Source organism: Ylistrum balloti, unplaced genomic scaffold, assembly GCF_031769215.1.
Source record: "Ylistrum balloti isolate Yb309-2 unplaced genomic scaffold, AGI_CSIRO_Ybal_v1 Utg369596, whole genome shotgun sequence".
NCBI classification, from domain to species: Eukaryota; Metazoa; Mollusca; class Bivalvia; order Pectinida; family Pectinidae; genus Ylistrum; species Ylistrum balloti.
The window spans coordinates 407,339-433,818 of NW_026781879.1; the positions used below are offsets into that span (position 1 = coordinate 407,339).

The 26,480-nt window shown below is 36.9% G+C and overlaps 1 protein-coding gene across 1 annotated transcript; it reads left to right on the forward strand.

Moving 5' to 3' along the window:
* The first annotated feature begins 3,560 nt into the window (after window positions 1-3,560).
* On the forward strand, window positions 3,561-14,575 carry LOC132545475 (protein phosphatase 1 regulatory subunit 32-like). Its single transcript, XM_060209161.1, has 12 exons — window positions 3,561-3,598; window positions 4,784-5,041; window positions 6,409-6,562; window positions 6,848-6,970; window positions 8,322-8,382; window positions 9,218-9,330; window positions 9,522-9,593; window positions 9,912-10,013; window positions 10,347-10,450; window positions 11,936-12,106; window positions 12,392-12,559; window positions 13,591-14,575. The coding sequence occupies exons 2-12, from the start codon at window positions 4,812-4,814 to the stop codon at window positions 13,667-13,669; spliced, it is 1,377 nt and encodes a 458-aa protein (XP_060065144.1). The 5' UTR covers window positions 3,561-3,598; window positions 4,784-4,811; the 3' UTR covers window positions 13,670-14,575.
* Window positions 14,576-26,480: the final 11,905 nt, after the last annotated feature.

Below are 26,480 nucleotides of genomic sequence, written 5' to 3' on the forward strand. Positions count from 1 at the left end.
ATAGTTAAGATATAGTGTGCAACTCAAAATGCTGTGTGTTTAGTGGTGAAAATGATGCATGACTATACTCTGTAAGTGTGTGACGGTGGGAGTTATAGACTGATAGTATATATGAATCTATTTATTCCTCATGTGTTTTTCGATAAATAAAAAATAAACAAATATATATAAATAAATAAAAATAAAATTGATATTATCCCTGTTAATAATTAACATTTAAAATTACTTTTGCTAAATGATTCTCTTGGCATGTTTAAATGGGTTAAAATTTCCCTTGCACCGGTTGCAGTGCGCTTCCATAAAATTCTACAACGATACTACGCGATCTCTAAAAACTACAGCTCAAGCACCATTTCATCAATTAAATAATATTAATATAATACAAAAAGAACTATTACTTACGCATAAGAACTCACCACAGTTCCCCTGTAAGCAATTTCTTTCCGTGAGGTGCGCGTAATACCCGCCATGCTTACATAAAAATAAAATCAAGTAGGAAAGCTCCGTGCGGGGAGGTAACTCTGCACGAACGTCAAAAATATTCTGATATGCAACTTCTCTGTTGACTCAAATGGCGACAGGCCCAGAATATACACATGTACTTGACGCTGTTCTAAAATTAGCTGATATATGAAAATAATAAAATTTATTTAATATAGGACTAGTGCACCATCTCTTCCAGATTTTGACTTTTATTTTGATCACTTTGGAATTTCCTTGGTCGCCTCGAGTAGGCTTAAGCATTTAGGCCCTTAGCATCATTGACGAGGCCTAGAAGGACGAAACAGCTGTACGATGCTGTTAAATCCAGCATAGTGTTTGAGTCGACATCATCTTAACTGTTTTTTGACTCCTATCTTGCTTGGACACATCTAAATTCCTACAGTTCTCAAGGCAACTATATTTTTTTTCTAAATTCTTAGCAATATCAAATGTTCATCCGATCCGTCCGTCCGTTCGTCAGTTTTTATCTTCATCTATAAACTAGGGACTGATCTTTGGCCTGGAGGTACCTTTGTTAAGTTAGCGTACAGTATATCCTCATCATATGAATTACCTTGACCGATTTTCAACAAAAGGGGTCAATTTTGTTTTAAAAATTTCTCCAGTTCTAGAAACCGGAATCTTAATTGATGGGTAGAACACTTAGGAAAGAGTACTAAACCAGTCTCTCGTATAAATCATATTGACCTTTTCCAAGGTCAAAGGCGCCAAATATATTCTCAACTACCAGAAGACCCAGAGCAGTGATATTTAGCCTAAAGGGTACCTTTGAGTGGTGTGTTTCCCCGCTATAAATGACCTTGATCATTTTTCAATGTCACAGGGGTAAAGCGTGTTAGAACTTTTAAGAGTCATCTCAGGTTTTAGAAGACTTGTGGTCCTGATATTTTGCAGATAAGTACCTGGGATGGAGTAGACGTCAGTTTTGCTAAAAAGCATATTTATATTTTTTCCGTTTTTTCCTTTTCTTTTTCGAATATCCATGTGTGTGATGATGACCCTTACGAACTCTTGTATATTTAGAATTTTCCATTCAAGCTTGAAATCAATTTCTGTATAAAATCAACGATGTGTGTAAGGTCTACCGAGCACTAACCCCATTGTCTACAATTTGTTTATCGTTTTGTACTTCTACCTAAAAGCGACCTCCCGAACACAGACGGCTACTTATGTTGACGGTCAGACTTATTAATCATGAAGCAGGTCATGTATTTGCAGTCTTCTTACGGAAAACTCATAAACCGATTACAGTGAAATTTCGCAAAAACCTTTAATTGCCAAAGGTGAACCAAAGTTGTAAATAATATGGTCCCCATCCTCACGGGCCAAAGGGGTGGGACCAAAAAGCATAAAATTATTAAAATTTCAAGATTTATTTCTACAATCAGAAGTATGTTAGAATCAAATACTCTTCATGGAGAGAAAGGTCTTAAGGTGCTTTTCTATTGGAAATATTTCAAACTTGTTTAGAATTGTTAAAATAGGATGATAATTTGATGATATCACAGACTGACCCTGGCTGTGACCCCAAGGGCTGGTGGGCGTGGCTAAAAAAGGGGTCAAATTTACTCAAATTTCAAAGATCTTCTCAATATCCAGATATAGTAGAATCTGTTTAATTCTATTCATGGATGGAATAATTGATATAGGAAAATTGCATTTTTCAGGGTAATTTATTTTGATTCAAACATAGTAACAAGTCTTAGAATGAGATGGAAGTTACTGTTATGCACAGTTACATCATGTGTACAATATAGTTAAATTATTATATGACATGTAAAAAGAAGAACAACAACATTATAAGTAAGGTGATCGTAAGGCTCTTAGGCCTCTTCTTACTTGTTATATAAAGTTTACACATTATACTAAATCATTTCAAAACGAGATCATTGATTTGGGAGGTAATATCTTATTCAAAATAATACGGTAGACAACTCTTACATCTACTGCACAGACTGTCGTGTGTGAGCTTCCCATGATGTGCACACATCAAAAATAGACTTTTTTTCGACTGGTTAAGAGACAACAAACTGATATAAAATCCCTTATGTAATAGTTTCCTTTTTTTGTATGTGAAATCAATATTTGAACGGAATGGCGTTTTGGATGTGATAGATTCAGGGATGACATTTGGCTTCAACTACATCATATTTCAAAGAAAACAAAAAACATCAGCCATGCAATCTATGCTAACTGAATAAACGGAAAGACTTTGTACAAAAACAAGAAAACAAAAACAAAAAAAAACAAAAACAAAATAAAGATATGTCATATAATTTTTGAGCCGGTATGGTGGGCTTTCAAACGGATAGGATTAAAATGTGTTCAACAAAGAACGTGATCAACCATGTACATGCACGTGCATCATAGCAAGTGATTTAGTTTGTTAAGTATGGCCCCTCCCCTAATTTCATTCGAATATTTTCTAAAACATGATGTCTTTAATGATATACTGTATGCAGGTGACTTTAAAATATTTTCTGTTAATAAATAGACAAATCACGGACCCAGATATAATCTAGATTTGTGGATAAATGAAATAGAAGTAGAGAAAAATCATTAAAATAATCTAATATATAAGTTTATCACTGAATGGTCAAATAATGACCAACAACCCTTCTATACATATTAATTGTAAAATAACATGCTATTGTGAGACGTTTTTGTAAATTTTGTAGAGAACGTAATCAAATTAATATTTATTGTGATGAATGTCAGCTGTCACTATTGGTTGGAAGAGGTCATACATAATAAATTTTATGCCAAATTGCTTTAATTCCAATTTTGAATTAGGAAGTAACATCATATTCTTATAAATTGAAATGAAAACAAATTATTTTGTCTGATATTACGATAAGAGTAATGTTATTCAATTAAAACGAGAATATTTCACCAATTTTATATATCCCGCGGAGATAGTATTCGAGTTATGTCCCCTGTATACTCGTTTTTCATGATGTCATCATTTTGTGTGCACAGAGACTCAATGTTGCCTGTGACAACGACCAAGCTCTTGATGGAGTAATAGCAGTGTGCCCCGATTTCGCTCGCTTTGTTTACATCGTAAGCATTGTAGTTTACAGACAAGATTTGTGTAAGTATTTACCGTAATATATAACGATCAATCCAGTATTGTTGCCGTTGTTTGTTAGCCACTCTTTGCATAGAGTGAACAAGATTGTACTTCCCTCCCTCGTTGACCTCACCTCATTTGTTAAATATCTACCTGTCCACTGACTAACATCGCCATAATCTGATCATTTTCAAACTTGACATTAAATGAATCTGGTAATATTTACATAAATGAACTGAACTGCCTTCCATCAGACATTTTAATATTTACGTAAATGCAATATAACAATTATGATAATCTAACTAACATTTATTGATGAGATGTGGAAACACATATTTATGAACATTGTATTCAAATGTATATATTTGTGTATACATGTATATATATGTACTGTTGTCTAAATTATGTCACCAGAAATGTTAACTTAACTTATATATACAAATTAAATTTTTGAATTTGTTTGTAACCAGAACACACCCAGGCTGTAAGATTGATATGATATCCAGACAGTAGTCCATTGCATTTCCTGCAAAATGTAGAAGTCAAACTCAGGACCCTTAACTTGCTAGTCATACATACTAAAATGAATGCCCTCCCCCTTCTCCCAACCCTGTCGAGCTACAACATTGTAATTCAAGTTAAAGAGAAGATCTCTCTAGCCGAACAGTATATTGAGACTATTTTAGGCATTGCATACTCCTCAAGTTTCCTGTAGTTGGAGAAATGCATATGAATGTAACTCTTAGTTTCATTCTTGAGTCCCAACACAGACACCAATGTAACAGAGGTCATTATTATTCCAGTGCCTCCACTAGGATCCCATAGTGGAACCTCTTCCTTGCTAATTTTGCTCTCAATTGGTCAAGCTAAAGTGAATCAGTTTTAATAAGGCTAGTATTTACTGGGGTAACATATAAATGGTTGGGGAGTAGAAACTGATGTAAATATGACATTACATGATTAGTATGCTGATTATTGCTGACAAAGGTCTTCACTCATGTTTACATGTTGGTGCTCCCTGGTTATGAGTGGGACACATGTACATCTGTTTTTATATGTAGCATTGTACTATGTACATAAAAATGTTCATTTCTTATTTAGTATGCCATATTTTCCAATGTTCTACTGATTAAAAACTGCTGATGATATATTGACTGCAAGGATTATTACTGTTGTTAAGATTCCTATTCATTTGATTTTAATCAGGAATACAGCAGGCGAGCCAGTCTTCAAAATGGGGCCTCTGCCTACAGGTACCCGCACTCTGCACATGAAGGAAAGTCATGGCTCTGATATCAACATGATGAAATTCTACAACACAACAAATTCCACATCATACGGTAGATACTGGGAAGCCTTCAAACCACGGCCAGGACGTCACACAGGCACAGGTTACCTCTCTAACTTCAGACCTGCAGTTTACTACAGTAAAAAGTTAGACGACGTAGACAATCCAGTGCTTAGGTTGGTATTTATATGATATATGTAATTTGTCACAACAGATTCAGGTGCCAACATTCAAATTGAAGGGAAACCAGAGAAACATTTTTAACTGATCATGGTTTGTTGAAAATGTTCTTATATAACATCAGGCTAGTGTTAAAAACAGAAGGACTTAATCAACAGTGCAGTAGTAATCAAATTGTGCCTCTGTTGGTCTGACTTTTTATTTGCTTTCCTCAACATAGATGAATTTTTTAATTGATCAGATTCAAATTGGATGCTAGGTAGACATCTGATAAATTTTAATAGTTTGTGAAAGATTGTTACACCTTATCTCAGAGTGGGCCTTCAGCAAATTTTATGAAGCTTTCATTGCCACAATAATTTTGACATCATATAGCTAAGTCAGCATAGATTCTGTATCATCAGTTCAAAGAATCCAGTCAAGTTTTCTTCATCAACTGGTCAGTATTTTGGATGACATGATTGATGTTACAATGTATTGATGATTTATTGAGATTGATAACCAATCTCAGCTTTTGAATCAATGCCCACTACTGATCATGATTAAAACAAAAATATTTGGAAAGCAAAAAAGAAACAATTTAACTGTGCGATAAAGGTCTCAACTTGAATATCTCAAAAAAAGTAAACATGAAACTCACTCCAGAAATAGAATAGAGTGGAACTTTAGCTGACATGTCAGTGTTTGCTATTTGCTAATTGTTCTCTTGACAACCCAGAAAGCTGTTGAATGAGGTGAATTGACTGAATGTGTGTTATAGAATATGATTTATATTCACTAGACAGATATTGTTTTAAGCATTTTCAAAGATTTTATGCTCCATACAAGAATATGACAATTTTTTGTAAGTTTATATTTGACAGTGACTTTCTTGTTTATATTTGACAGTGATATTCTTGTTTGTGTTTGACAGTGATATTCTTGTTTGTGTTTGACAGTGATATTCTCGTTTGTGTTTGACAGTGATATTCTTGTTTGTGTTTGACAGTGATATTCTTGTTTGTGTTTGACAGTGACTTTCTTGTTTATATTTGACAGTGATATTCTTGTTTGTGTTTGACAGTGATATTCTTGTTTGTGTTTGACAGTGATATTCTCGTTTGTGTTTGACAGTGATATTCTCGTTTGTGTTTGACAGTGATATTCTTGTTTGTGTTTGACAGTGATATTCTTGTTTGTGTTTGACAGTGATATTCTCGTTTGTGTTTGACAGTGATATTCTCGTTTGTGTTTGACAGTGATATTCTTGTTTGTGTTTGACAGTGATATTCTTGTTTGTGTTTGACAGTGATATTCTCGTTTGTGTTTGACAGTGATATTCTCGTTTGTGTTTGACAGTGATATTCTTGTTTGTGTTTGACAGTGATATTTGTTCAAGAAATTACCACAGTCTGACAGAATTGCATTTTCAACCATACAAAGAAAACAGTGGCAAAGAAGCTCTTCCTGCAAATGTTCATCAAGTTGGATCAGGCTTTGTACGACAGAAACCAGTCACAACACCTATTGAGAAAGAGGCTAGTATCAGAAATATATACTACCTACTATAACTTGCAATGTAGATATCAGACACATCTACTTCTATAACTTAAGATGTTCATATCAGACACATCTACTTCTGTAATGTAAGATGTAGATATCAGACACATCTACTTCTATAATGTAAGATGTAGATATCAGACACATCTAATTCCATAACTGAAGATGTACATATCAGATACATCTACTTCTATAATGTAAGATGTAGATATCAGTTAATTAATCCTGTTTTGTCATAAAATGTTTGGTTTTTACCTTTTCAGGTGAATGGGGTGTTCATAGATACAAGGGCAGCTACTGCACCAACTAATATCCTGCCCAAGTCAGTACCACTTCTTCACAAACTCCGATCTAAAGACCCTGTGGAACTGGAGAACTGTGGATATGTAGGTTAATCTTCATGTTAATTTGAATCTGAAATCCTGGGCGAGGATGTGTTTTTATACCTGGTGATATAAAACAGAGTAAATGTAATAGATGATGTCCAGTATAAACAGGTTTTAACAGAGTAAATGTAATAGATGATGTGCAGTATGTGTATAAACAGGTTTTAACAGAGTAAATGTAATAGATGATGTGCAGTATGTGTATAAACAGGTTTTAACAGAGTAAATGTAATAGATGATGTCCAGTATAAACTGGTTTTAACAGAGTAAATGTAATAGATGATGTGCAGTATGTGTATAAACAGGTTTTAACAGAGTAAATGTAATAGATGATGTGCAGTATGTGTATAAACAGGTTTTAACAGAGTAAATGTAATAGATGATGTGCAGTATGTGTATAAACAGGTTTTAACAGAGTAAATGTAATAGATGATGTCCAGTATAAACAGGTTTTAACAGAGTAAATGTAATAGATGATGTGCAGTATGTGTATAAACAGGTTTTAACAGAGTAAATGTAATAGATGATGTGCAGTATGTGTATAAACAGGTTTTAACAGAGTAAATGTAATAGATGATGTCCAGTATAAACAGGTTTTAACAGAGTAAATGTAATAGATGATGTGCAGTATGTGTATAAACAGGTTTTAACAGAGTAAATGTAATAGATGATGTCCAGTATAAACTGGTTTTAACAGAGTAAATGTAATAGATGATGTGCAGTATGTGTATAAACAGGTTTTAACAGAGTAAATGTAATAGATGATGTGCAGTATGTGTATAAACAGGTTTTAACAGAGTAAATGTAATAGATGATGTGCAGTATGTGTATAAACAGGTTTTAACAGAGTAAATGTAATAGATGATGTGCAGTATGTGTATAAACAGGTTTTAACAGAGTAAATGTAACAGATGATGTGCAGTATGTGTATAAACAGGTTTTAACAGAGTAAATGTAACAGATGATGTGCAGTATGTGTATAAACAGGTTTTAACAGAGTAAATGTAATAGATGATGTCCAGTATAAACAGGTTTTAACAGAGTAAATGTAATAGATGATGTCCAGTATGTGTATAAACAGGTTTTAACAGAGTAAATGTAATAGATGATGTCCAGCATGTGTATAAACAGGTTTTAACAGAGTAAATGTAACAGATGATGTGCAGTATGTGTATAAACAGGTTTTAACAGAGTAAATGTAATAGATGATGTGCAGAATGTGTATAAACAGGTTTTCCACAATTAAATCAACTAAAATTGCTGGAATGAAAAGAATCAGGCCAATGGCTGTTCCAGAATTAATCAATTGTGTCCAATTTTCAATTCCATAACATTTTGATCTATTTTGCAGGGTCCAAAATACATGTTGTCAGAAACCAAACAAAGGTTTGTGGGTGACCAGCCTGACCGAAGTAAGTCCTAAACCCTTTTCCTGGCCTTTCAAAATTCCTCCATTTGAAAAAAATTGCCAAGTCATAATAGTTTGCCATATTGTCTGTTTATTTGCTGAAAAGTTTCATTTGCTTGGAGATCTCTCTCGTTATTCAACTGATCTCTTTTAACCTTGGTAGGTTTCATAACCATGACATAGAGTTGATTTCTTCAAAAGCATTTTGACGTGATGATTTTAGAAAAAGTTATTACCATTTGTGTTTTTCCAGCAATTTTTCTCATCTGAAGATCTCCACTCCAGAATTTTAATAAATCTCTATCAAATTCGGTTAGCTTTATTATTCTGTCATAAAAGTATGTTTTCTTAAGCTTTGTTTTGATTTAAAATTTTTTTGAAAGTGTTATTATATATAGCCCTTCTTTAAGCATTTCAAACTTGTCCTGAGACCCCCTCCCTCCTCTGTGAAACTTTACAGATTTTATTATATTGACAGGTGTTAATACTTTCTCATTGTCGTTTTGATTGGGTAGCTATTATTACATTCCCAATTATTATTGATGGTACAATACATTGAATGTCACATATATCGGATGGGCTATGTCTTTCCTACTCTGTTATCATGTAACCATTTCTTTACCCATTATCAAGATACACAGTACAAACCAACTCAGATTTAGTTAGCTTATTTACTGTTAAGTGTTGAAATCATCCTCTAGTCAATAGCTATAGAAATAACTACCTGTAGTACAGTTTACTGCCAGTCCATTATCTTGGAAACATACATAGTACTGATGATTAATGGTTAATTAATTCTAGAATCTTGTTAAGCCTCATATTCACTTACGTGTTTGTAGTGGATGTGTCCACCAAGACCACTGGTCCAAAGGAAGAGTCTGGATTCACACATGCTTACAATGTTGAGCCAATTACCTTCATCCCAGGCTCTTCTCACCAAAACGATAATCCTGTGAGTATATGTCATGTCTATCATGGAAAGGTTTATCAAACTATCCTGTATGTTTATTTATACAATGGGATTAGGTTTGAAGAGTAAATTGAAGAGAAGAATTTCTTTACTTCTTCAGGTGATATTTAAGATATGTTTGATTTTACAGTCAAGTCTATAATGTTTTTACATAATTTGAAATGTGTTTAAAGGGATGGGATACTGTGCGTCCTACAGGGAGCAGCATAATGAAGACACACTTCCTGCGATCAGAATACCCTCACGTAAGTATCACTGATTAATCACTATCAGGAACCTTTGATTGTGTAGTTACTGATGTAGAAATCTACGATCAGAATACCCTCACGTAAGTATCACTGATTAATAACATCACTATCAGGAACCTTTGATTGTGTAGTTACTGATGTAGAAATCTATATAATTAGAACAAATTAGCAGACTAAGTTAATTAATAACATCATACTACAGATAAAAATGCAAAAATTGTTCCAAGTAAATATTAGCCATGAATCTGACATTATCATCAGGACATTTCCATCTTGATGTACACTCTCTGATATTCTTGGTGACAATTGTGACAGGGAGATGAGGTTCTGCCACGACTGGCTGTTGGGTCGGAGAGAGGAACAGGTTTTACACGTGAGAAGGCCAAGCCATTGTATGTACAGAGGGTCATGGGAGATGTAAGTAGATCAGATTTGATTGTTGGTTTGAGATGAGTGAGATTTGATTTATGAATGAAGCTACCTGAATTTTTAGTTTAATTTTACTCCATAAACATACTGAAATCATGTTGTCTTTGTATAAAGCACACCTATCTAGATACCTGTAGACATAAATACCCATGTTAGTGTAAGATTACTGCTGAAATCTGATTTACACTGCTCCTCAAAATACCGTCGGACACAAAAACTACAATACCTTATTTATGATAATTAGATTTGTTACACCTAACAACTTCTGTATATATCAGTTGTACATTTTTGACATAGTTTCTGTATTATCTCCATCTGCAGGCATATGATAAAGCAGGAAATATTCCAAATCTGCGTTTGGAGAGGACTAAGAAGGCTGATCCAACAGAGTATCTCAATATGCAAAACCCAAACAACTACTCAAGGTAGGTTATATACTGTGGGTTAACTGTTAAATACCCATCACTAACAAGGTTATATAGTGTGGGTTAACTGTTAAATACCCATCACTAACAAGGTTATATATACTGTGGGTTAACTGTTAAATACCCATCACTAACAAGGTTATATACTGTAGGTTAACTGTTAAATACCCATCACTAACAAGGTTATATACTGTGAGTTAACTGTTAAATACCCATCACTAACAAGGTTATATATACTGTGGGTTAACTGTTAAATACCCATCACTAACAAGGTTATATACTGTGGGTTAACTGTTAAATACCCATCACTAACAAGGTTATATACTGTGGGTTAACTGTTAAATACCCATCACTAACAAGGTTATATATACTGTGGGTTAACTGTTAAATACCCATCACTAACAAGGTTATATACTGTGGGTTAACTGTTAAATACCCATCACTAACAAGGTTATATACTGTGGGTTAACTGTTAAATACCCATCACTAACAAGGTTATATACTGTGGGTTAACTGTTAAATACCCATCACTAACAAGGTTATATACTGTGGGTTAACTGTTAAATACCCATCACTAACAAGGTTATATACTGTGGGTTAACTGTTAAATACCCATCACTAACAAGGTTATATATACTGTGGGTTAACTGTTAAATACCCATCACTAACAAGGTTATATACTGTGGGTTAACTGTTAAATACCCATCACTAACAAGGTTATATATACTGTGGGTTAACTGTTAAATACCCATCACTAACAAGGTTATATATACTGTGGGTTAACTGTTAAATACCCATCACTAACAAGGTTATATACTGTGGGTTAACTGTTAAATACCCATCACTAACAAGGTTATATACTGTTGGTTAACTGTTAAATACCCATCACTAACAAGGTTATATACTGTGGGTTAACTGTTAAATACCCATCACTAACAAGGTTATATACTGTGGGTTAACTGTTAAATACCCATCACTAACAAGGTTATATACTGTTGGTTAACTGTTAAATACCCATCACTAACTAGGTTATATACTGTGGGTTAACTGTTAAATACCCATCACTAACAAGGTTATATACTGTGGGTTAACTGTTAAATACCCATCACTAACAAGGTTATATATACTGTGGGTTAACTGTTAAATACCCATCACTAACAAGGTTATATACTGTGGGTTAACTGTTAAATACCCATCACTAACAAGGTTATATATACTGTGGGTTAACTGTTAAATACCCTTCACTAACAAGGTTATATACTGTAGGCTAACTGTTAAATACCCATCACTAACAAGGTTATATACTGTGGGTTAACTGTTATACTGTGGGTTAACTGTTAAATACCCATCACTTACAAGGTTATATATATTGGTTAACTTTCTTTTTAGCTTTGATATTTTCACTAACAGAGAAGAGTTAACAGAGCTATGTAAATGTATATGATCTGTGTGCTTATAATAAATCTGGTATTGGTTACTTTGAAGCATCACAATGAAGACATTCCAAGGTAAACAGAGACCAGACAACACCGAGGCTGACCGACTTGACAACACAAGTACTGGCAAACAGGAGCTGTCTGGCTATAGTGAAAACAATGATAGATTTGTGGCTACTGCTGATGAGCCTCGCAGGTTTATCACTCATTATCTCACCAGGTAGGGTCATGTTTTTTTAAGCCTGTTTAGGTTTGTTGGATTTAGACCCACTTTAAATGACAATGAGGTGAAAAGTATAATGTAAAAGGCGACAATGCATGCCCCTTAATAGACCTCCAGGCTTGCTGGGATTTGTTATAATGACACTAGTAACAAGGCATAGTATAACTTTGAGAGAAACAGGTGAGAATCTCCTAAATCATCTTTAGACCAATATGTCCTGGTAAACATCATTTCTTTCCTTTAGTCTTGTGCATTTCCTGATGTCTATAATAATGTATACAGGTTTGGTCCAGACCCTAACCCACAGGGTATAGATCGTGCTGGACACACCAGGGGGGGAGTTCAACAGCAGAAACCAGATGGATTCACAAAAAGCACAGCTGTACATGCCTATGGTAATGATCTGGACACAACAGCCACACTAAGGAGACTGGAACCATACGTCGCCAGGTAATACAGACACCTCTCTAGGATAAAATTCACACATTTTTAAACAAAGTCTCATTGTTACCTATTGCGATCCCCTTTTGTCTGGCTTCGTGCGTTGTAAACTTAGAATATTTTTGACTTCTGGAAGACTCCTGAACTGATTTCAGTGAAATTTGCACCAAAATTGTAAATCATATGATCCCCAACTTCCAGGAGCCTGAGAAGCAGGGTCAAAAAGGGTCAAATTGATTTAAACTTCAAAAAACTTTTTTCTCAAATCCCAGGTATGGTAGAATCAAATACTCTTCATGGATGGAAATTACTTCAAATGCTTAACTTAAATTATAAATTTCATGACCCCAGGGTCTCACATTTTCTCCAGGCAATTGGGTAAATTTACTATAGTTTATATAGGAAAATCATACTTATGAGTATCATTTGTTTATTTTTTTATTGGAAATAGTTCCAACCTGATTAGAATTATTAGTTTAAGATGACAGTTTATGTATATATTGACCCGACTGACCCCGACTGACCCCGGGGCTGTTGGGTGAGTCAAAAATGGGTCAAATTGACTGAAATTTCAAAAATGTTATACTCTTCCTGGATGGAAGATTTTATAAAGGAAACTTCAAATTTTGAGTATAATTTCTTTTACTTCAAACTTTGTTAGAAGCCTTAGCATAGGACAGCAGTTAATGTATACACAATTTACATTTGCATTATATGTACAATATAGTTAAAGTTATATTACCTTTTTTAACGAAATCATTTCTATGACATGTTACAAGAAGCATGGTGACTCAGGTGACTGTTAAGGCCCTTGGGCCTCTTGGTAAAAGTTTTCATTCATCCTTTAAATTACACTGAATTTCTATTCTTGTTATCTGTTTGAAAACTAAGGTAGGAAACATTAGTTTATAACAGTCATTTGATTGTGAGATATTTGTACACATTTTACATCAGTGTAGATAATTCCTTATTTTGTTACTTTCCTTGGAGACTGAAATGACAGAGATTTATGATTGTAATATTATTGTCTGACATTGTAGGAGCATCAAAGCCAGGGATGTGTTTTATGATGATCACCTCCATGATGCTAAATCGTACCAGCTGCAGGCCTCGGCATAAAAAGCACCAAACTTTTAAAAGTACTGAAGAAAAAATGAAATATTCCAGACATGGAAGGAAAAAGGATTGGATGTTGTTTAAAATCTATCAATTAGCGAGGACAGTGCTATTAATTCTCATTGTCTGATTAGGAAAGATGCATGTTACTACAATGATTTAATCAGACTTATAACCTTGCTTCATTGGTGGAACATTCTCAAGTACATGTTTAAAGGATTCCTCATATTGCCTCACTAACTTTGTTTTCACCTGGGAACATTTGATACATTGTGTGGGTAGAACATGCACTTGAAGAGAAATTTCATTCCTTGTTTTTGCCAAATTATGAAAAAGGAAGGTATCCAAGTTGTAAAGTGAAAATTTAAACTTGAGGCAAATAAAATACTTTGATTAATGTAAAGGAAATACTTAAAGATTTGTTAGACAAATATACACTAATAAATGTATTGTGTGAAGCCCATTCCTTCCAGGTCACAGACTGACTGTCGGGGTATAGTTCTACAATCCTAAGTACAGATGTATGTCCGACACCAGTATTACCTGTTTTCTCTATCTCCCTATATAACGTTTTCTTTTGTTCAGAATTTGGTTGTGATCTGTTTTTCATTGACTGAAAGTTTTGTTTACATTCCCTGTGGACTTACGATTAATTTGTTAACTTATTTTTTCTACCTGTTTTACATGGAAGGGAGCTTTCTCCCATTGTTACAAGTCTGCCAGTCTCTGCCTGTTTAACAACATGTGGAGGGTATTGTTATAGTCTATAATCTTTGTCTCATCATTGTTTATTTTTAATGTTCATTTCTTTAACAAGTTTATATAACATGCTTTAACACTAATCATGTGTATAGATTTATCTATGAAATGTTGTTTATGGAAACTATTCACAGATATCTATGTTTAAATAAAATGAGGGTTTTTATTTAAAGATAATCTATTTCTACACCGTATGATTCATTATTTGTAAAAGTTTTCCAATAGTTGGTAAAGTTTGTCAATATTTATCAGATTTTACTGATTTTACATTCTTTTTTTTTTTTTATTTTGAAAAAGCTGCTTTCCAATGTCTTTTGTAAAAATAATTCTAAAAATACCTACAGTCAGAACATGTAAACATGTTTCTGTACGAAGTAAACACACTTCTGATACTGTGTCTCTGTTCTACTAAAATTTATTTTAACAAAGAATTCATTTCTATTTTTCTTTAATCACTTTACTTTTATAAAAAGATAATCAATGTTGAACAAGATGAATCAGCTTTTGTGTGATGACAAATCTTTGTGATGTTATTCATCACAACAGTCCTTACAGCTCGTGTCCTCTTTGTCCTGTATAACTGATGGCTAATATCTTCATTATTCTACTTCTGATTTCATCAAACTGGTTACAATGGCTGAACAGATCAGTTTTCTTGAATGTATTGGTCAGTTCTACAAATTGTTTGTCTGGATTATATTTCCAGGGTTGAAGTAGATAATGGAACTGAATACTTCATTAATTCAGCGATGAATATTCTGTATACATCACACAGAATATTCTTCACTGTTAGGAATACTTTTCATAGTAAACTGAGGACCCTTTTGATAAAGGAAGTTATAGTATGAAATAAGAAACAGTTTGTTGAACTATTAAGAAACACTTTACGATGTTGTAATAATCCGAAGTATGACAATAAAGAAATCAATCTATGTTGTTTTACCGTTTTATTTAAGTGGAAGCCATGACCTTCACACTGAAGCAACGAGAACATAAAAATGACCTTCACATGTCATAAAGAACACATTGGTCAAACACGTGAAGACAAAAAGAAAAAAAAATTATTGTGCTTAAAACCCTAAAGGAAACCAGCCTATTTGACAAGACACTCACTGGAATCGGTGGATACAGGGTTATCAAGAAATGACCTTGATCCATATTCAAGACTAACTGGCTCAATTTGTTTTATGATAATGTGACTATATTTTGTCAGTGTGTGCTGGCTTAAAGATCTATACTGTTTTGAGAAGGAATTTTACTTAAAACTACATCTGTATAAGCTGACATTTACTCACTCTATGTTAAATCTGTTAATATACCAGGAGATCAAACACAGGCCAGACTCTGCAGCAGCAACTGCTTACCTTGATCTTAAAAGGGAACAAAGACTACAAGCTGTCCACCATGTATAATCATTTCACTTCCTTCTGAGGAATTTCAATTTCTAGATAGTAACACCATGCTTCCCCAGCCTATGGTGTTTGCATATCACATTTAATTTGAAGACCTGCTCCCAATATCATAATTTCCATGCAAAATATTGACAGTTGACAGATAAACCCACAACACAGGGTTCGGGAAGATGCATGTTGGTGAAGATTATGGAGAAATTTACAGTTGTCATGATGACTTCAAGAGGAAACATGTCGATTTGAAATGAGGTTGGACTTGTTTGATGATCAATAATAATATCCTTGGTGGTTCTGATATTGACCTAGTTCACATTTAAGAACATGACATTAAATACTTTTGGATTGACCAAAATTTACATGGCTGCTTAAGTCGATGAAACTGAAGATGCTTTCTATCATCATATAGTGGGCTATTCAAATTGCCCTACATCCATTGTCCATCATCTGTCTGTACGTCTGTAAACAATATTTGTTATCACTATTTCTTGAGAAGAACTGGATGGATCTTTCTCAAATATCATATGTAGGTTTCCCTTGGTCCCTAAGTTGTGCCTGTTTGATTTTGGATCTGATCAGAGAAACAAAATGGCCGACAGACGGTCATCTCGGATTTTGCCTATTTAATTTTGTTATTGCTATTTCTTGAGAACTGCTAAATGGATCTCTTTCAAATTCAACATGTAGGTTTCCGTTTGTTTTTAGCTGTGCCTGGTTACTTTCGGGACAGATCAGAGAAAAAAATGGCTGACAGGCGGCCTTCTTGCATTTGACTTTGAAAAGTTTATCTCTTTCTCGAGATCTGAAATGACCAGATTATGTATAGAATAGATATGTCTGTACACCAGACATATTACAGAATAAAGATGTATGTACACCAGACACAGTACAGAATAAAGATGTCTCTACAATAGACACATTACAGAAAAAAGATGTCTGTACACCAGACACAGTATAGAATAAAGATGTTTCTACACCAGACAGTACAGAATAAAGATGTCTCTACACCAGATACAGAACAGAATAAAGATGTCTGTACACCAGACACAGAACAGAATAAAGATGTCTCTACACCAGACACAGTATAGAATAAAGATGTCTCTACACCAGACACAGAACAGAATAAAGATGTCTGTACACTAGACACAGTACAGAATAAAGATGTCTGTACACCAGACACAGTATAGAATAAAGATGTTTCTACACCAGACACAGTACAGAATAAAGATGTCTGTACACCAGACACAGTACAGAATAAAGATGTCTGTACACCAGACACAGTATAGATTAAAGATGTCTGTACACCAGACACAGTATGGAATAAAGATGTTTGTACACTGAACACAGTACAGAATAAAGATGTCTGTACACCAGACACTGTACAGAATAAAGATGTCTGTACACCAGACAGTACAGAATAAAGATATCTGTACACCTAACACTGTACAGAATAAAGATGTCTCTACACCAGACACAGTACAGAATAAAGATGTCTGTACACCAGACACAGTATAGAATAAAGATGTCTCTTCACCAGACACAGAACAGAATAAAGATGTCTCTACACCAGACACAGTACAGAATAAAGATGTCTGTACACCAGACACAATACAGAATAAAGATGTCTGTACACCAGACAGTACAGAATAAAGATGTCTCTACACCAGACACAGTACAGTATAAAGATGTCTGTACACCAGACACTGTACAGAATAAAAATGTCTGTACACCAGACAGTACAGAATAAAGATGTCTCTACACCAGACACAGTACAGTATAAAGATGTCTGTACACTGAAAACAGTACAAAATAAAGATGTCTGTACACCAGACACAGTATAGAATAAAGATGTTTCTACACCAGACACAGTACAGAATAAAGATGTCTGTACACCAGACAGTACAGAATAAAGATGTCTGTACACCAGACACATTACAGAATAAAGATGTCTCTACACCAGACACAGTACAGAATAAAGATGTCTGTACACCAGACACTGTACAGAATAAAGATGTCTGTACACCAGACACAATACAGAATAAAGATGTCTGTACACTGAACACAGTACAGAAAAAGATGTCTGTACACTGAACACAGTACAAAATAAAGATGTCTGTACACCAGACACAGTATAGAATAAAGATGTCTCTTCACCAGACACAGAACAGAATAAAGGTGTCTCTACACCAGACACAGAACAGAATAAAGATGTCTCTACACCAGACACAGTACAGAATAAAGATGTCTCTACACCAGACACAGTACAGAATAAATATGTCTCTACACCAGACACTGTACAGAATAAAGATGTCTCTACACCAGACAGTACAGAATAAAGATGTCTCTACACCAGACACAGTACAGAATAAAGAGGTCTATACACCGGACACTGTACAGAATAAAAATGTCGGTACACCAGACAGTACAGAATAAAGATGTCTGTACACCAGACACTGTAGAGAATAAAGATGTCTGTACACTAGACAGTACAGAATAAAGATGTCTCTACACCAGACACAGTACAGTATAAAGATGTCTGTACACCAGACACATTACAGAATAAAGATGTCTGTACACCAGACACTGTACTGAATAAAAATGTCTGTACACCAGACAGTACAGAATAAAGATGTCTGTACACCAGACACTGTAGAGAATAAAGATGTCTGTACACCAGATACATTACAGAATAAAGATGTCTGTACACTGAACACAGTACAGAAAAAGATGTCTGTACACTGAACACAGTACAAAATAAAGATGTCTGTACACCAGACACAGTATAGAATAAAGATGTCTCTTCACCAGACACAGAACAGAATAAAGATGTCTCTACACCAGACACAGTACAGAATAAAGATGTCTGTACACCTAACACTGTACAGAATAAAGATGTCTCTACACCAGACACAGTACAGAATAAAGATGTCTGTACACTAGACACAATACAGAATAAAGATGTCTGTACACTAGACACAATACAGAATAAAGATGTCTCTACACCAGACACAGTACAGTATAAAGATGTCTGTACACCAGACACTGTACAGAATAAAAATGTCTGTACACCAGACAGTACAGAATAAAGATGTCTGTACACCAGACAGTATAGAATAAAGATGTCTGCACACCAGACACAATACAGAATAAAGATGTCTGTACGCCAGACAGTACAGAATAAAGATGTCTCTGCACCAGACACAGTACAGAATAAAGATGTCTATACACCGGACACTGTACAGAATAAAGATGTCTGTACACCGGACACTGTACAGAATAAAAATGTCGGTACACCAGACACCGTACAGAATAAAGATGTCTCTACACCAGACACAGTACAGAATAAAGATGTCTGTACACCAGACACAGTACAGAATAAAGAGGTCTATACACCGGACACTGTACAGAATAAAAATGTCGGTACACCAGACACCGTACAGAATAAAGATGTCTCTACACCAGACACAGTACAGAATAAAGATGTCTGTACACCAGACACAGTACAGAATAAAGAGGTCTATACACCGGACACTGTACAGAATAAAAATGTCGGTACACCAGACACCGTACAGAATAAAGATGTCTCTACAACAGACACATTACAGAATAAGATGTCTGTACACCAGACAGTACAGAATAAAGATGTCTGTACACCAGACACAGAACAGAATAAAGATGTCTGTACACCAGACACAGTACAGAATAAAGATGTCTCTACACCAGACAGTACAGAAGAAAGATGTCTCTACACCAGACACAGTATAGAATAAAGATGTCTCTACACCAGACACAGTACAGAATAAAGATATGTCTACAACAGACACATTACAGAATAAAGATGTCTGTACTGCAGACACAGTACAGAATCAAGATGTCTCTACAACAGACACATTACAGAATCAAGATAAATAACTGCGATGTTAAATATTGGCAAATATCCAAATAAACATGGTTGCTATGTATATAGGATTGTTTTCTCATACTCGAAGTATTTTATAGTATTATTAGAACAACTTATGGTATAAATCCTAACTGTCGAAGAGCAGTTGTACCTGGCACAGAGAAGACCAGGTAAACACACTTTTAACACCCTGTAGTAAAACTGTTACTTGTTTCGCCGCTGAAAAACATCGGCCGACAACTTCAAAAGAATTGCTCAGTAATAAAACGGATTTTGCAAATCAACCACGAACTTCATTACTTTATATTCCTCATCGAAATTCAAACCTGTGTCAGACTTTTAACTTTAATACTTTTCTAATGCCATCAAAACTAATGTCTTCCTTTTTATAGCAGTTTTACAATAAAATAACAGAGTGTTAAAGTATAAAAACACGCACCGACTTCACCTATTAAACAGATTACACAGATACGCTGGGCATAGAGACCAAAATTTCGGAAAAAGCGTTGACAAAGGGCCGAACGTATGTAATAGTGTCAAAAAATGACAAAACTGCAGACCTTTCATTTTTTGTCATCAGTTTATTGTGTTATACACAAAAAGTACCCTAAAAATAAAAGAGGCATACATTAAACTCTCATACTTATCCAAGGGACATAACTCTCTCTGACACTAAGTACAATAGACATGTCCACCAATTACAGACGAAGTATTGAATATAATTACATACTTTACAAATCTTATTACATTAATGATAATCATCTAAATATTGAACTTATAATTATCTTTACAGTGTTATGGTATATCAAGCTCCTTAATTACATAATTTTAAGAAAATACATATTCAGTACATTGTATATGTATAACATACATGTAACTCACCCTACATATGATGCAGAGGTACGTGGAATACAGTTTTGAACTGCACTTTCATTCCTATTAATCTGTTCTACAAATCAATAACAACCACAATTAAATCTTTACTCTCTACACACTGCATACAAACAATAGTAGATATAAAGGACATAAAATAAGAGTCTATAGTGGCAACTTGTAGATAGAGCTACATGTACATTTATATATACAGATATTAACCCCTACATTATCCTTCTTTTATAGATAATAGTTATGTCACGTAGTTCATTTTTCAGCTGTCTATTTCATGTATAACTGTGTAGATTCGTCTGTTGTGAGTGACATGCGCGTGCAAGTGTTATTGTTTACCTGTAACATGTGGTTTCTCCGCTGTCCAGGTGGAACGAGCTATATTTAGCCGCTACGCCTGGTCAGAACCTGTTCTATTGTTTACCTGCGCGGGTCGAAGTGTCCTTTTGTGTGAGCTGTCAAATAATGTTGTCAAGTTTGTTTTAAGTGTTTCTTCTCGTTATGTGCTGTGTACGTAAGAGTGTGTAAGTTGTAAATCGTTGTCCTTTGTTCGTTAGACTGAGCTCACCTGTAGCGCCGGGTGGACGTGTTTTTGACACGTAGCGGTCGCTCAGCTATTCTTATACTTTCTGCCCCCTTGTCTGTTCAACCATTATTTGTTACCATTTTATCCTGAATACACTTTTAAAGAGAACAAATAAGTTTTGTTTGCGTTATATTTAATTAATGGTCAAATTATACAAGGCCCACTGTCCGGCCCTAAACTTAACATGATGACAAACGGCAATTGTCACATTGGCGCCCAACGTGGGGCTCAGTTAGTAGTGCCTTGTTAATTCTATATTCTTCTTAAATGTTACCAAGTTAATTTATTGTTTACAAATTTCGTTATCATGGATTCTTTGTCTCGTTCTCCTCAACATTCGTCATCACCATCACAACACCCGCCGTTAGTGTCTACGGCTACTAGTAATCAGTTTGTCCCACAGATCCTGGACATGTTTGAAAAACAAAACCACTTTCTAACTTGCGTGGTAACAGATTTACAAGGCGAAATGAGAGCAGTGTTTAACGACGTGTTAGAAACAACAACCTATCTGCTTACCGAGCTAGTAAATACGAGAAAAGAGGTGCAGTTTCTTAGTGAGCAAACGTTCAAATTAAAGGACTGTCTAAGGGCTATACACAGGACAAAACATAACGTTTTAACGTCGGATAATTACAGTCAAACTGATAGAGCTTTATTGTTAGATACAGTTCCAACTCCTCCAAACACATCGCTTAACACACGTGTTCCTTTGGCCTCAATTACACAAGTTGAGCAGCATGCTAATGCTAGTTTTCTGCATCAAAACCCACACTTTGATGACGATGTTCTGCAGCAAGACACATATCCCGATGCCAGCGCTTTGCAGCATGATGGTATACTCACTGATGCATGTGAGAGGCATGTTGCTTCTAGTGCCCAGCAGCAGAGTGGGCATGTTGATTGTCCGATTCCGCAGCAAGGTGGGCATACTTATTCTTCTGGCCTGCAGCATGGTGGGCATGTTGATTCAACTATCCAGCAGCAGGGTGGGCATATTGATTGTCCGATTCCGCAGCAAGGTGGGCATACCTATTCTTCTGGCCTGCAGCATGGTGGTCATGGCTGTTCCACTTCTTCTGGGCAAGGGGAACAAGTTGATCAGAGTGTTATGAACATAGTTGCAGTTGTACACAAGGGGGGGGGGGCGTAATGATACCTCTCACCCGTGGAGTAAAATTCCAGGGCACCTAGATGCTTCTGGTAGCCTGCAGATAGAGCTCGTTGACCCAACGAGGTCAGCAGGCCAAGGTTCAAGAATGCCTCTCAAAGCTGAGCCTAGTTCTAACACATCACAGCTATCGGGGACAAATAGTAATGTGAAAAGGGTTCTTATGAAACCTGTTGTTTACGATGGTAAAGAGGACTGGAAGGAGTTTGAGATAGTGGCAGACATTAATAGATGGGATGTAAAGGAAAAGGGCTTATATTTGGCAGGGAGCTTGGCTGGGGCTGCAAGGGCAGTGCTCAGTGATTTAGATACAGAGAGTCGTCGCGATTTCACTCAGTTGACTTCTTCACTTCAGCGACGTTTCGGCGGTGAATGCAAGTCAGAAATGTTCCGTGCAAAGTTGCAGACAAGGGTGAAGGGAAAGGAAGAGTCAATACCCGATCTGTCAAGGGCTATTCGAAAACTCACTCGCCAGGCCTATCCTAAGGCACAGCAGCAAGTCTTGGAGACTCTTTCGGTGGATTACTTCATCGATGCCATTGTTGATCCAGATATCCGCCTTCGCCTCCGAGAAGCTCAGTTGGAGACTCTGACGCAGGCTGAAACCCTTGCTGTGAGCCTCGAGTCCCACAAGTTGGCTGATAAGTTCAGGAATCGGCCAGTGCGAGCTGTTGAAGGGATGGGTGATGTTGCCAAAGCCCTTGATGACAAATCTTCTTGTGCTTCAAATGCTCCTCCAAATGAAAAGTTAGTCTAGTCCCTTAGAAGTGAGATTGAGTCCCTGAAAAAGAAAGTAGAATCCAAGGATGGGAACCGTAGTGGGCAAGGTCAATCCGGTCGAAGTTCGCATCGGGGCAATCTTAATCCGAAGTGGTCAAATCAGAATGGCGGCAACTCTCAAAAAGGCCATATCAATGCTGAAGCTAACAGGAACTCGGAAAACTCCAAGAAGCCGGACTCGAGGGCCGTAGCCCGGCAATAGATCTTGACCCGAGGCCCAACCTTATAGTAGCCCATAACACATGGACCAATGAAGAGGGTGTGTTTGTTACGGCTAATGTGGAGGGCTTACCTGTAAGTTTTTTGGTCGATACTTGGGCTACTATCACATTGCTCCGGACAGAACTACTGAAGGTGTTACCTAAATCGTTGGCAAAGGAAGTTAAAAGGATGAATAAGTCGTTATTGACGGCTACTGGTGAGGTTGCACCGCTGCATGGTCAATTGAATGTAACCATGAAACTGGGCGAGAAAAACGTCAATCATACAGTTTGGTTTGCTGATATTCAAAATGATGGTATCCTCGGTGCTGATTTCCTCACCGGCAATAGGTGCAGTATCCTCTTAGACTCCTTAGCTCTTGAGATAGGAGGGCATAAAGTTCCTTTGCATATGTGTCTCTCAGAGGAGAGTTCCGCATGTTGTCGCGTAACTATATGTGAGACAGTAACAATTCCCGCCAGAAGTGAAGTTCTTGTCAGTGGTAAACCTGTAGACCATTATAAACTAGGCCAAACTTGTGTTTTAGAACCATCAGTACGTTTCATAGAACGTAGCCACGTTTTTATAGCCAAGACCGTTGTAAAGCCTGATGGTTCAGCTATACCTCTTAGGTGTGTGAATGTCACCGAACGACCACTTACGGTATATAAAGGCACAGTCGCAGCTTTCTGTGAGCCAGTATGTGCTATATCTGAGCTTGATTGTGAAGATCTGAGCGAACCTGTATCTGAGGTTGCTGATTCTGTTCCTGAGCATCTGTTGGATCTCTTTGATCGCTCCAAGGAAAACCTTTCGGAATTCCAGAAATAGCAGGTTGCAGATCTCCTGATAAAGTACGGCGACATATTCTCTAAGGGCCAGTCTGACATGGGCAACACGAATGTGGTTACATATGATATTGACACCGGAGATGCAAAACCCATGCGCCAACCCCCACGTAGAATTCCATTGGCAAAGCAAAAAGAAGCAGAGAAAGAAGTTGAAGAAATGTTGAAAATGGGAGTCATTGAGAAAGCAAGTGGTCCGTGGGCGTCACCCATAGTATTAGTAAAAAAAGAAAGATGGTTCAACGCGCTTTTGCATCGATTATCGCAAACTAAATGACATCACTGTAAAGGACAGCCATCCACTACCTAGGATAGACGATACACTAGACACGCTTTCGGGGGCTTCTTGGTTTTCCACCCTGGATCTGAAAAGTGGATACTGGCAGGTGGACGTTGCAGAGAAAGATCGACAGAAAACCGCCTTTGTAACTGGATATGGTGGATTTTGGCAGTTCAAGGTCATGCCCTTCGGTCTCTGCAACGCCCTTGCCACATTCGAGCGATTGATGAAGCAAGTCTTGACTGGTTTAACCTGGAAGCTTTGTCTATTGTATTTGGATGATGTGGTAGTCTTTGCTAACACGTTTGAACAAGAGCTAGACTATCTTATGCAAGTCTTAGACCATGCACGCTCCGCAGGCCTGAAGTTAAGTCCCAAATAGTGTCATTTATTTCGGCGGAAAGTTCATTTCTTGGGTCATTTGATCTCTGGTGAGGGTATTGAGACTGATCCTGAAAAAAGTTTCCGCAGTTCGGGATTGGCCTACTCCCAGATGTCTCAAGGAAGTGAGGAGTTTTCTGGGCATGAGCTCTTACTTTAGACGCTTCATTAAGAGTTTCTCAACCATCGCCCGCCCACTTCATCAGTTAATGGAATCTGGCCATGTCTTTGAGTGGACTGATGCCTGTGAATCCGCTTTCCAAGAGCTTAAATCCAAAATGGTTACCGCTCCAATCTTGGCATATCCAAATAGGGACACTAGCTTTATACTGGATACCGACGCCAGTGATACTGGTGTTGGGGCAGTCTTGTCCCAGGTCCAAGATAACCATGAACGAGTGCGAACAGATCACGGGTCACTTTGTTGGCTTAAGAACTTCAGGAGCCCGGAAGGCCAGCTTGCTCGTTGGCTCGAGCTTTTGTCCCAATATGACTTCTCAATCGAGCATCGGAGGGAGAGGAGTCATATGGATGCTGATGCTCTCTCCAGGAGGCCTTGTGCTGGGACGCCGTGCTCATATTGCGACAAAGCTGATGCCAGATACGCAGTACATGATGGCGCTTGTAACATTGCAGCGTTGAGGCAGGCGGGTTCTTCTGACAGCTCGAATCTAGATGTCTCGGCTCAGGCTGACAGCTTTGAAGACCAAGGTAATGGAGCAATTTCTCTGGACAGGTTGGAAAATTTACAGTTGAAGGATAAGGTCTTGAGTGTGGTTGTAGGCTGGAAAGAGAGTGGTCAAAGACCCTTGTGGGAAGATATTTCCAGTTGCTCTCCAGCCGTGAAACATTATTGGTCCCGCTGGGATGCTTTGCAGATCAGGTCTGGTGTTCTCTATTGACGGTTTGAGAATGTTGGTGGTCTTTCATATGAGTGGCAGATAGTGCTGCCAGAGGTTTTGCGTAAAAGTGTTCTTAGAGAGCTCCATAATTCAGAGACTGCGGGTCACCTTGGTATTGCCAAGACGTTAGGCAAGGTTAGAGCCAGGTATTACTGATGCGGGTTAAGGAGAGATGTCGAGCATTGGTGCAGGGCTTGCGATGTTTGCGCCCGCAGGAAACGTCCTCCTAAATCTCCCAAGGCCCCCCTGCAGCAGTATGTAGTTGGTGCTCCACTCGAACGAATCGCTGTTGATGTAATGGGTCCCTACCTGTCACACATCTTGGCAATCGTTACTTGCTGGTGGGAGACTATTTCACTAAGTGGTGCGACGCCTACCCCATTCCTGACCAAGAAGCTGATAAGGTGGCAGAGGTTCTAGTAAATCGGTTCGTATCACAGTTCGGTGTACCCAGGCAACTCCATTCGGATCAGGGTAGGAATTTTGAAGGTTTTGTGTTAAAAGAAATGTGAAACATCTTGGGAGTCGATAAGACTAGAACGACTCCTTTGCATCCCCAAAGCGATGGCATGGTTGAAAGGTTAAACCAAACATTAGAAAGCATGCTCTCCATGTTTGTAGTTGATAACCAGCGTGACTGGGATGTGCACGTGCCTTTGCTAATGATGGCATATAGGTCATCGATCCATGACTCCACAGGAGTATCTCCAT

Coding starts and splice junctions, on each gene's coding strand:
- LOC132545475 (XM_060209161.1), top strand. CDS start 4,812: ATGGGGCCTCTGCCTACAGGTACCCGCACTCTGCACATGAAGGAAAGT. Junction 5,042..6,408: donor GTAGACAATCCAGTGCTTAG/GTTGGTATTTAT, acceptor TGTGTTTGACAG/TGATATTTGTTCAAGAAATT. Junction 8,383..9,217: donor GGGTGACCAGCCTGACCGAA/GTAAGTCCTAAA, acceptor ACGTGTTTGTAG/TGGATGTGTCCACCAAGACC.